Raw genomic sequence first — 12695 nt, forward strand, 5'->3', positions numbered from 1 at the left:
AAAACACCTTTTTTTAGAGATGGGTGTATAAAGTGCTCTGTATTTCAATAATGAACTATGTTATCGGACTGGAAAAATTATTACGCATGCTCGAAGTATTAGTAAATACATGGTGAAAAATGCCTGTATGTATCTTTATCCAGTTCTTCACAAAAAAATTTCTAAAAAAAAGTGAAAAAAACGGCCTTCACACGGGATGTCCCTCTAAATTTTTGGGATAGTTGTCCTTTCTTGGCCGTTTTTGGCACTCAGAATGATCTTTTGACCAACTCCGTTCTGGTGTGTCGGATAGAGATTCAATAGTTCCTAAATATTGTATGTGTGTGACTTCATCTTTCAAGTTTCACTCCTTTTTCCCTAGAAGCAAGTGTGCTTTTGCCTCAATTTCCCTTCCAACTTTGTAGATAGATTTTCTATCCTGATCTTGGTCGTTTCTTGTGCTTGCCTTTAAAACGTCTTGTAGGTGGTCGCCTTCCATAAGTCGCTGGAATTAGAGGTTTATCTTATTTCAACTATTACATGTGGTGTCATAAAATATAATTTCACCTTTATACTGGCGTTCTCGATTCGAGAATGAAAAAAAAGAAGAGCTATTTGTATGCTTTGTTTGCTTTATTTTAATAAATGTTATGCCTTAATAAATGAGCATAAACTTTTTTTAGAGAACATTTTTGAATAAACATATTAAAAACATCCCACTTCCAAAAGGAAGAAGTATTATTATACAATCTATGGATATCAATGACTAAAACAAATTTTAAAAACTAATGACAATGAAATTTAATCAGAGACCGTTCCTGCCGCTTATAAAATTTTTAATTTTTATCTTGTTCGGTTCGTCAGTGTAACGTATCTAATGACAATGAAAACAGAAGATGATCTTATAGGTTAATTAACACATCTAGCAAAGAATTAACTATTACATCCTTGCTTCAAATTGAAATAAATAAGGACCTAGGCGATGTTGTTGTCGAACATTACATTTCAATCTAATTTTCCACATCCTTGACTTTGAATTGCAACTTTCCATCAGGAACATTTATTCCAACTGTCTTAAATTTCAAATCTGGTTGGTCCCATTCAATATAAAAATTGCGGACAAGTTTCGACACAAATACTTCTATTTCGAGTTCGGCTAAACGTCGTCCAATACACATTCGAGGTCCGAATCCAAATGGAAGAAATGTGAATGGACTTACCTTTCTGGCTTCCTTGCTTAGCTCAGATTCCTGATTTTTGAGCCATCGTTCTGGCATGAACTTTTTCCCTCCAGTATATAGTTTCTCATCTACTTGAGTATATAAAGATTGCAATAAAACTAGTGTTCCTTTAGGTATCCTATAACCTTTCAAAACTAAATCCTTTCCCGTTTTGCGGGAATTACCATTCACCACGGGCAAGACCCTCAATGATTCTTTGATGCTTGCTCGAAGGTACGGTAAATTAGACATGTTTTGTTGAGTTAGTGGACTACCCTTTTCGGGGAGAATTTTCCGGAGTTCATTGCGAAGGATTTCTTGCTTATCGGGATTCTTTGCCAGGTTGTATAAGACACTGATGGCAGCCGAACTCGTCTAGGAAATAAGTGAAATTAAACTTTGATGAATGTGCTCACTTGCCTAATTCTGATCATAGAAACTTACTGTGTCGACACCTGCTGTGAACATATCCGTAGCCATGATTACGGCCGTTTTTGGATTGATTCTAATAAGCTTCTCAAAAACGCTCTGTTCTTTTTCACTTTTCGTATTGACTTTGGATTCAAGACGTTTTTTCGCTTCATTCACATGATGGAAACTGAAATCTGTTATAACATCTAAAACGCGCATCATTTCCTTGAAGTCGGCCGTAGGAAATACTTTCCACATCGATGGTTTTAAGTCGAGTACAGACCTCAAATAAATGAATCTTTTCAGAGCTGCTGTAAGTTCATATTCTCTACTATTTTTGTCCAATTCTCCGAAAATTTCGAGGCGACTATCGAGGGCTACTAAGCAAGTAGCCCCTAAGGACCACCTGTCCATTTCTTCTTCGAAATTTTCGGGTAGTTCGTATATGTTTGAATCTCGAATTTTCCTCATTCTACAAATATAAAATGTCCCATTAACCTCATTTTAGCATTGAAGAAAAAAAAATCACCTAATGATAAATTCATCTACGAATTGGTCAATTTGTGGAATATATAGTTTCACAAATTTAGGCTGCATCATGATCGGATTCACGGTTGTCCTGAATTCAGCCCATTCTTTTCCTTGCCTATTCAATTTGTATAGAGTTGAAAATTTTAAAACATATGTACATATACTCTCATCTGTCAAAAAAAAAACATACTCAACCCCCAATCCGCCGCTGTAAAAAGTATCTGGTCGAACCTTCTTTCTGTAATGTTCGACAGTTTCCAAAACGGGACGAAAAGGCCAAATTCCCTCTGTACGATAAATTGTCTCGAAGTCCTTTGGATCAAAAACAAACAAGGTGTCTGGTGTTCCAAATCCCCCGGATATTTTATAAATATTTCCATACTGATGGCGATACTGTTCCAGTACTTCCCCCAAATTTAGAGTTGCCAATTTCCCTAAGGAAAGTTAGTCAAATGCAATTTCTAAGAAAAATAATGGAAACTGAGCCACCTCCAGGTAAACTGTCCTTAATTAGCGTTAGCCGTGATGGTCCCGGGATTTTCTCGTAGGGTAACGCCTTATCCCATTCATTTTGAAATTGTGATTCAGCAACAGGCGGTGACGGAATCTGGAAAAGTACTTTAATTCAATTAATTGGCATAGGGGTGATTGTTCAGTGATGATAAGTAATACAAATTTAAAAGGAGGTTCAAAATTTATTTTGAGTAGCATTCACTACATATATATGACAGTATATCCGTCACCCCTCGGAACATTCTCAAACGTACGATTCTAAGAATAACGACCACAGGGTACATATCTAGTCAGCAACCAACTCTTACAACAGAACTCCTCAATGTGTTGGTCAAGGCTCTCTTCACATATCAATGTTCAAAGGAATGAAAGGCATGATCTTGATATGAGGTTCGCAGATCGTCCTGACCAATACATCCAGAAGTTCGTTGCTGAGAGTTTGGTTACTGATCTATATCTATCCTGTGATCGCAACGATAGGCGCGGTGGAAATGCGTTTTAGGTACCTGACCTATTCAATTTTGACGATTGCCAATTATTGTACCACCAATATCGCGCTGCTTCAAAATGGGAATCACTGCATTCACTTCGGGCTGCTGACAAAAATGATTGGCAAATTTAGAGATACCATGAAGTCCCTGCAATGAATGCTGATGCCATTATTCCCCCTATGAACGAAAAACAGTACATCATGCCACTGAGTACTAAGAGTAGAACTACCAGCTGACTTCCACTACGCGGGCCATATCAAGCAGCGACTTCGTGATTCCGTCCAATGCGAAAGCAACCGACAAATGAAACAAAGATGACACCCGAAGCAGAGAAGATATACCTTAAGATGGTTGCAGAGGAGCAACAAGAAGAGCAGTTCAACTTCGTCTGCCGGCGACAAGAATGGGCAAAGAGCAGCAGGTGAGTACTAAAAGTTTAAATGCTCCGCAAGTACCAAGTATCAGTGCCTCACCATTTAATATCACATATAATGTAACGGAGTCACTGAAATTGCTCAAGGACAAGTGCTTAAAGGCGATCCTAAAAAACACGAAAGGTGATAGCACCCTCATTTCTGCGGAGTACACAGAAGACCACGCCAACATTTTTTCGCTCATGAAATAGCAATGGCTTAACACTATGAGGACACCTCTATCCTTTGGGATTCTGATTGTAATTATCTGTGGTCTCCACAGGAGAACGGATCGCCAAGAAATTATGGCGGAACTCACCTCAGAGTTCTCACATCTGAAGGTTTGCCCCTTTGCAAATTCTGTGAGCTTGAAAAATAAGGCCCTCCACAGAGCGAATCCCTCGCTTTTATAGCTAACCAAGAGGTAAGTGAAGTTTTTAAGGTAAAGGACATCTTTCACCAAAAGTTTACTCTCGAAAAGGTGACATCAGTGGTGCAACTACAGTGTTACAACTACAAAAACGTCTTGCATATCTCCAAAATCGTTCGATAGTGCACAGACCCGTTCAATATACAATGAGCCATCAGCCAAGACTCAAGACTCACGACAGAGGTTCCGCATTGCTGCAACTGGAACAAGCTGGGCGCCTTCCAAAATATGGCAGGTGTCAACTTATAAGGGAATGTTAGCCAGACGGGAATCCGCCAAAAGCCGAAAGGCCACTGAGAAGTGTTCAGCCAAGCCAACGGTGGCTCGACTATCACAGAGCTTGACTACGCACAAGCTGCTAGAAAGTCTCTTTCCGAAGCGGCGGTTCAACCAGATGCCAAGCAGCCAACTATTGATTTCCCAGAGTTGATTGAAGCTCACGTTTTCGTGCCCCGCAACGAGAAGCGGGGTCCGTTCTAAATAAACTTATTCTTAACTTGTGTAGTTAAGTATTGTCACATTTAATTCCTCGTCCTCAATCTAGCACGCCGAATTGTTAAACAGCACACACTGTTACTGTGTTTCGGAGATTCGCCTTAAAAAGGGACATGACATAGACTTCACCAGATGTAACATTATCCAGCACGATAACAATTCCGGCGCTGCAAGTTCGAAAAGATTATGTTTTCGAGGAGATCGGCATCGAGAACTTGCAAATTTCTTCCGCTGCGGCACCAATAGTTAAAACTACATACGAAGACGGATCTTAGTAGTCTCCGCCTCCATCAAATGTAATTCTAGAACTGAGCCTGGAGGCCTTTGGTAATTTTTAATTAAAGTCAAAATACCTCCATCCCGGTTGCAATTTCATCTCGATACACAACCTGGAACCACAAGGCAGGGAAAGCGGCCTTCCAGATACACCCATATGACCAAGTAGTCAGTCTCAGTCTATCCTCGACTACTTTCAACTATCTGCGAAACCAAATAAAGTTTTTAGTTGAAATCCTGTCAAATATCACCAGGTATGTCTGACCATTTTGCAATTGAAGTCCAATTTTACTAATTAAAATCTCAAAAATATCACTATCAGCACGAAACAGCACATGCACTGAGCTACTTTCAGGACACTGTCGTTTCTACACTTAATATTGACAATAAACCAACTGTAGTTTTTGCATTCAACTTAAGAACAGTCTTCGTTTTCATATAAGGTAAACGGACTTATGTATGGTACAAACTAATCTAAAACTTCTTATTTTTCTTCAACCCTTATCCCATTCACAAGCGGGGTCAGCTCGTCGTGATCAGCCTCGCCATTTGACCCTATTAAATGCCTGATCTGGATGCAGTCGTGAGGCTTTTAAATCTCTATCCAGCGTATCAAGCCACCATTGTTTCGGCCTGCCTTTTGATCATTTACCATCGATTTCGATGTTCAGACCAATCTTGGCAAGTGAATTCTTGTTAGCGCGAATTACGTGACGATACCATCGAAGACGCCTTTCTCGTAGTTTTCCCATGATCGGTGCAACTCCGTATCAATCGCGTGTATCCTCATTTCGGATGTGATCAAAACGTGTCACGCGACTAGTCCAATGCAACATCTTTGTCTCCATTACCGCAAGACGCCGTTCATTGTATTTTATAGTTGGCGAACACTCAGAACCATAGCGAGTGACAGGACGGATGACATTGTGGTAAATTTTAGATTTGAGACGTTCGTTGATACGTCGATCACAAAGAATACCAGTTGTGGAACGCCACTTCATTCAGGTTGCGTTAATGCGTAAAGCAACTTCATAACGTAGTTCTCCATTAGCTGATAGCGTTGACCTGAGGTATTTGAATCGCTCAGTTCTGGGCAAGTCAGTGCTGCTGACAATGATTGTGCCTGTTTCATGGGGAAGAGTCGTCAAACAATCAGTTTTATTCAGATTCAATCTGAGACCGTGTTGCATGAGGCGATCATTCCATTTTTGGACAAGTTGCTGGAAATCATTTTTGCTATTAGATGCTAGAAAAACATCATCTGCATAAAGCAGTGTATAGGGTGCTAGACGTTGGATGTCTCGTGTGACGGTGTCCATAACAGAAACAAAGAGGAGTGAGTGGGCGCTTCCTTGATGAACACCAACAGAGACACGAGGCAGTTTTGATACACCCACCACACTTCGAAATTTACCTTTCGGATCGTGGTAGACCAATTGAACCCAGCGATCCGAGTTCTTCTGGCACTAAATGTTATCATGGAGCATACCAGATGCGTGTGGCACACGGTCAAACGGTTTCTCCAGATCCAGAAATACAATGTAACGAGAGCGATGCTTCTCACGGTCACAGTTAGACAGCTACCACACTCCCCCTTGCCCCTCAAGGGGGGAAATCAGTGCGAGTACACACGATTTCAAATTGTTTCGCCCTTGAGCATGAGCGAGATGTAACGAAATTTCGATCAGCTGTGTTTGACATACCGCCTGGACTTGCCAATGAATTGGTGAGATCGGCAAGTTTTTGCTTATGTAGAAGTGAATACGTGAAACAACTTTTTGCTATATGGGTGAGCACGCAAAGTAGCAAAAGCTCACCAATCTCTCTCTTACCAATACGAATTGACCAAGATTATGCCTTTTCCTTGTTTAGCGTCTCTGATGTGTACAGATAAGCTTCTGCAAGCACATTCACAAGTGGGATCATTTTAGTGTGGGTACTGCCTATAGTAGATCTACTGTGCTCACGGTGTTTCTCCATGAGTGACAGTCCACAGTTCTTGGCAAATCGAAAACAACACAATTGCGATTAACAGAATTACCATCAGCTTCTTCTAAGGTAGGCGATAGGAAACGGTGTTCTATGTGAATTTTTCGATCTCTTGCCGGTAACATCAGGAGTATTGCGAAGATCCATTCCTGCATCCACCTTATATAACGTTTTTATTCATTCATTCCTGAGACCGGCACTGAGATTATAAAATATATCAATGATAAGCTGACCTTCGCGTCAATTCTCCACCCCAACAAAGCCGTCAAAACGATACTTGGTACTTTTCTCCATCTATCAGTGAGACACACGTTTAGTAGGATCTACTATATTCTTTCAAAGAAAATAGGTATTAGTGCCAAAGCCAAACTAATACTCTATAAGAATCTGATTAAACCCATCACCTGTCACGGAACACCTATATGGATCAAGTGCTCCAACCATGTCTTAATTAAATGCTAAGCATTTGAGCGCCTAATACTAAGAGTGAATTTACACTCTCGATTTTCTTGCAAGTTAATCACTGCTTCATTATTATTTAAGGGGGTCATCCCGTGTGTCGGATTCGCGGAATCGATTTTTTTTTGGTCAATTGTATCTATATATAGTGTAGAATATATGGGCAAAGTGATTTTTTGATATTCGGAGTCGTTCGGAAATTATAGTGTTAAACACGTGATGAGTCACATGCCAGATTTATGTCGACCGCCGTAATAAAATGCTTATTTATCGGTCCGAATGACGGTCGAATGCCGTCACTAAAAGGACAAGAATTGAAGCCAAGGCTGTACACCTAAGGTTTATGCATTAGGTATGGCATATTAATGGTCAATTAAGGTTTTATGGCTAAAAATCACATTCTACTTTTTAAATGCATTTTTCTCGAAACTACGTGTTGAAAATCGGCTGCCACCATAGCCCAAAATCTATCCAGCGAAATTCTTTGAAATTTTCGCGAATTATTCAGAACGTATTTCTACAGTCTGCAAACTAGGATAATTGCAATTCGTTCAGTAGTTTTTTTTTATTCATCGAAGAAGCCGTAAAAAACACCAAAATTCACAAAAAAAAAGTTTAACACGGCACCAAAAATTTAGCTTTTAATATTTTTTAATAATCCTAGTTCGCGGACTGTAGTTTAGTCTGTACGTTAAAATGCCGTTTACTTTTTAAGGTTTTGTGTAAAACAAAACCTTATTAAAATCGATTCAATGTCTGTCTGTCTGTCTGTCTGTCTGTCACACGCATTTTTCTCCAAAACGGCTAAACCGATCCGAACGAAATTTGGTGGACAGATGGGAACTATGAAAACCCACGCATACAGTGAGTGGCATAAATTTAGGTGGAGTTCAAAGGGGGGCTCCCCATACATGCAAAGGGGGGATTCAAATTTTTTGTTCACCGGATATAGTTGTGTAGGGTATCAAATGAAAGGTCTCGGTTTGTACTTTCCGAAACTGACATTAGTTTTGACATAGATTGCAAAGTGCGTGAGTAAGGAGTCAAAATGTACGCACTTGAAGTGAGACAGGACTCATTTTCGGAAACTACCCAACCTTAAAATCCGCAAAAAATCAGGGTGGTGCGCCTAGATGAAATCTAAGCCTCAAAATATGTCCCATTCCGATATCTGCTCAAATAAACTTACTAATAGTATATTACTACTTTTTAGAAATTTACTGGAAAACCCCCCTTAAATACATCCTAGGACTTCCGAATTTTGTACCAGCATAGGGGACAATATTTCGTATGTATGTGTTAAATTTCATGGAAATCAGGCAATTAACGCCAAAGTTATAGCAGTTCAAACTTAGCAATTTCGCACGAGTTTACTGCTTCCAAAGCCATGCAAATCAGATGCTGACGTCATAATTACCCGGAATAATTGACATTCGCGTGGAATATTAAAGTCGCATTTATGAAGAATCTATTTATCTGCCGCCCTTCTTAAGGTTTTTTGTAAAACACTTATGTGAAATCTAATCTTCGAGAGATGTCCCATTCCGGTATCTGCTGAAAAAATTTACTAATAGTATATTATCAGCTTTTAGAAATTGACTAAAAAACTCCCCTTAAGTTTATCCTAAGTGTACTAAATTTTGCACCGACATAGAGGACAGCCTCGTGCATACACATGCCAAGTTTATGAAAATCCAACTAATATTGGGAAAGTTATAGCAGTTCAAACTTATCAATTTCGTGCTAATTAACAGCATCCTAAGCCATACAAATAAAATGCTGACGTCATAATTAACGAGAATAATTGAAATTCGAGTGAAATATTAAAATTCCATTCAAGAAGAATCTAATTCTCCCTAGCCCTTTTTTATATTTGATGTTGGTTAAATTGTTTTCATTCGCTAATAATATTAACCTGAGGGCGTGAAGCGTATGAGGTTGACCATTATCAACACAGGGCTTTCCATCAAATGATTTATTTAAATCGCTTTCTAGAAAATAGAGGGCAATGGAGTTTTTAGCTATATTACACGGAGCTGTCGTGCACTCGTCGCTCCTCACATCTTTTCCTTTTTCTTCAGCCTTCGGTTCAGAAGCGGGGTCGGCTCGTGGTGATCGGTTTCGTCATTTTATTTTATCAAATGCCTGATCAGAATGTAATCGCGAGACCTTTAAATCCCCATCCAGCGTATCAAGCCACCATTGTTTTGGCCGGCATTTTGGTTGCTTACCATTGCTTTCGATGTTCTGATCAATACTGGTTGTTGAATTCTCGTTGGCGTGAATTACGTGACCACACCATCGAAAACGCCTCTCTTGCAGTTTTTCCACGATCGATGCAAACCCATATCGATCGCGGATATTCTCATTTCAGACGTAATCAAAACGTGTCACGCCACCAGTGCAATGCAACATCTTCGTCCCCATTACCGCAAGACGCCGTTCATTGTCCTTGATAGTCGGCCAACACTCAGAACTATAGAGAGTGGTAGACGGATGACATTGCAGTAAATTTTAGATTTGGGACGTGCGCTGATACGTTGATCAGAAAGAACACCAGTTGGGGAATGCCACTTCATCCAGGTTGCATTAATGCGTGAAACAATTTCATTACGCAGTTCTCCATTAGCTGATAGCGTTGACTCGAGATTTTTAAATCGCTGAGTTCTGACAATGGCAGTAACCTGCCTTCGAGATACTTAAATCGCTCAATTCTGGCAATGGCAGTAACCTGCCCAGAACTGAACGATTTCAATATCTCGGGTCAATGCTATAAGCCAATGGAGAACTACGTTATGCTCCTCACATTGGGAAACACAAAACCTTTTATACCTGAAGCGTCAAGCTTCCGGTTTCCCGACTTGTTTTTCTTTAAGATGATCGCAGCGCCTTCTAACCTGGCAACAGAAAAACACCTTTTTTGGAGATGGTTGTATAAATTGCTCTGTATTTCAATAACGAACTATGCGATCGGACTGGAAAAATTACCATGCACGCTCAATATATTAATAGATATATGATGAACAATTGGTATATGTATCTTTATCCAGTTCTTCACAAAAAATTTCTAAAAAAAGCCAAAAAAAAACCCCTTAAGGGGGTCATTCCGTGTGAAGGTCGTTTTTTTTGCCTTTTTTGAAAAATTATTTTGGAAGGCTGGATAAAGATAGAAACGTGATTTTTTCACTATATGTTTATTGATATCTCTAGTATATGTGATAATGATTGATAATGATGATTTCAGCATGATATCGTGGCTAGTTTTCGGAATACGTGTCAATTTGTGCACCCATCTCCGGAAAAAGGTGTTTTTCTGCTGCCACGCTGGAGGGCGCTGTATTCATCTGACGAAAAAAAACTAAACGGCATTTTAATGTCAATATTCTACGGTCCGCAAACTAGGATAATTAGAAAATATTAAAAGGTAAATTTTTGGTGGGCTTTTAAACTTAATTTTTTGGATTTTGGTGTTTTTTTACGGCTTTTTTTATGAATAAAAAAAAACGACCAGTCCGATTGCAATTATCCTAGTTTGCGGACCGTAGAAATATATATTAAAGAAGTCGTGAAAATTTCAAAGAATTTGGTTGGATAGATTTTGAGCTATGGTGGCAGCCGATTTTCAAGATCCAGTTTCGAGAAAAACGCATTTGAAAATTTAAATGTCGTTATCAACAGTAAAATTTTAACTGACCATTAATCTGCTACACCTGGTTCATAGAGACCACCCTCCGTTTCTTCAAAAAAGTCTTGTAAGGCCGATTGTTGCTCTCTGGTTTCAATTCTGGCTCTTTTAGAGAGGTCAGTCGATCGTCGTTCGGACCGCCAAATTCGCCTTCATTTAGGCGGTCGACATAAACCGGACATATGTGACCAACTTGACATCCCATTGTCACTAGGATTTTGAGAATGCCATTGAATCCTTCATTGAAAATAATTACAGCCAGAAAAGTGACTATTTCTACATCCTTGGCCCCAGAATGAAGGTGTTTAGGAGAGAAAGTCCAGATCAATGCATTTAACGACTCATTGTTATTCTGGGTCTCTGCTCCTAAACATCTGTTCAAGAGATCATCTCGTGACAAATCTTCGTAGATTGGTTTGATGACTGTTTGAACTTCTTCAGTCCGCGTTCCCATTCTTTTCTCGACATGTCCTACACATTCCTTTTTTACTACTACGTATATTTTATTATTTGCAGAAATTTGCAGAAATACCGGAGAAAACTCCAGCAAAATCCAATATATAATACAATATACAAAACTTGTCGCAATTGGAACATCCATGTTCATGCTTGCTAAAAGTTTCTTTGCTGATGTTGATGCGAAGTCCTTTTCCTTCTCTGATAAGTATCGATTCCCATGAAATACTCGTTTTTTAGTGCGAGCATAACGTTGAACGTTAAAGCGATCTCCCTTCGTACGATCCAATTAAAAAAATCACTGAACACACAAACAGCACAATACTTACAAATAATATAGCTGAGTATATCTTGAAAGCCTTTCAGTGCTCACTCTAGACTGGATTATCCTTTTTATTCCAAACAGCAAATAAGTTTAGACAATTGATTGATTTTCCATCTTTTTATATTTATACCTGTGTTCGAATTTATAAGGCTCAGGTAAAAAACTAATAGGTAAAAAAACATTCGATGCTCTTTCTCACCGAGTACTCTAGCCGCGGCGACAAACTCTTTACCTGTTTTACACTGTAATTTCTGAACGACTCGGAATATCGGAAAATCCCTTTGCCCACATATTCTCCACTATATATAGATACAATTCATGCAAGAAAAAAAATCGATTTCTCCAACCCGACACACGGGATGACCCCCTTAAGGCGGGATCTTCACCTAATCGATTTCCATTACTCACTTTGTAAATAGCAGTTCATTCACATCTACCCCACTCTGAATCTATAATCGATAACTTCAAATTTCATTCCCAATCTATCTACTCCATTAGTTGATAACATTAAAGATAACTGAAAATTTAAGGCCACACTAAGTGAAGTAGTTCAACAGCAATGATTCGTAAATTAGGACTAATGAAAACAATAAAAAAGAATGATGGACATGGGGCTCACTAACGCTAATAGTTCACACGAGTCTAAAATTAACAGTTCCCCCCACTGTCACTTGCTCCTTCAACACCTCTTTGGACACAATTTTCGTTTATCCACATCGCATAGCTGCATCAATTACTGGAAATAAGGGAATTAGTGGTCTATATACCTGGGCTGCAAACAGTCGCACTAAACAGTTGCACTGGCCATTACTCTTCACAAACGAGCCACCAACCCGAATCACCTTTGAACCAACTAAAATTAACATGATTTTGTAGGGGTGCGAAGCGAACAGGTGAACGAAACTAAACTTTATATTTGTACGTTTCCAAAAGTGCTACAACCTTATCTACTCAGATAAGGTTTCGCTTCAGCGACCTTCTAGTCAGAATAAATAAACACAATTTTTAGATCAATCAATCAA

General features: G+C 39.2%; 1 protein-coding gene across 1 annotated transcript; it reads right to left on the reverse strand.

Moving 5' to 3' along the window:
• Positions 1–599: 599 nt before the first annotated feature.
• Positions 600–12571, reverse strand: LOC119655954 (probable cytochrome P450 12a5, mitochondrial). Its single transcript, XM_038062170.1, has 6 exons — positions 12441–12571; positions 2631–2748; positions 2332–2575; positions 2140–2256; positions 1644–2082; positions 600–1574 (listed from the first exon to the last, which is right to left on the reverse strand). The coding sequence occupies exons 1-6, from the start codon at positions 12537–12539 to the stop codon at positions 990–992; spliced, it is 1602 nt and encodes a 533-aa protein (XP_037918098.1). The 5' UTR covers positions 12540–12571; the 3' UTR covers positions 600–989.
• Positions 12572–12695: the final 124 nt, after the last annotated feature.

Source organism: Hermetia illucens, chromosome 1 (assembly GCF_905115235.1).
Source record: "Hermetia illucens chromosome 1, iHerIll2.2.curated.20191125, whole genome shotgun sequence".
Taxonomy (NCBI): domain Eukaryota; kingdom Metazoa; phylum Arthropoda; class Insecta; order Diptera; family Stratiomyidae; genus Hermetia; species Hermetia illucens.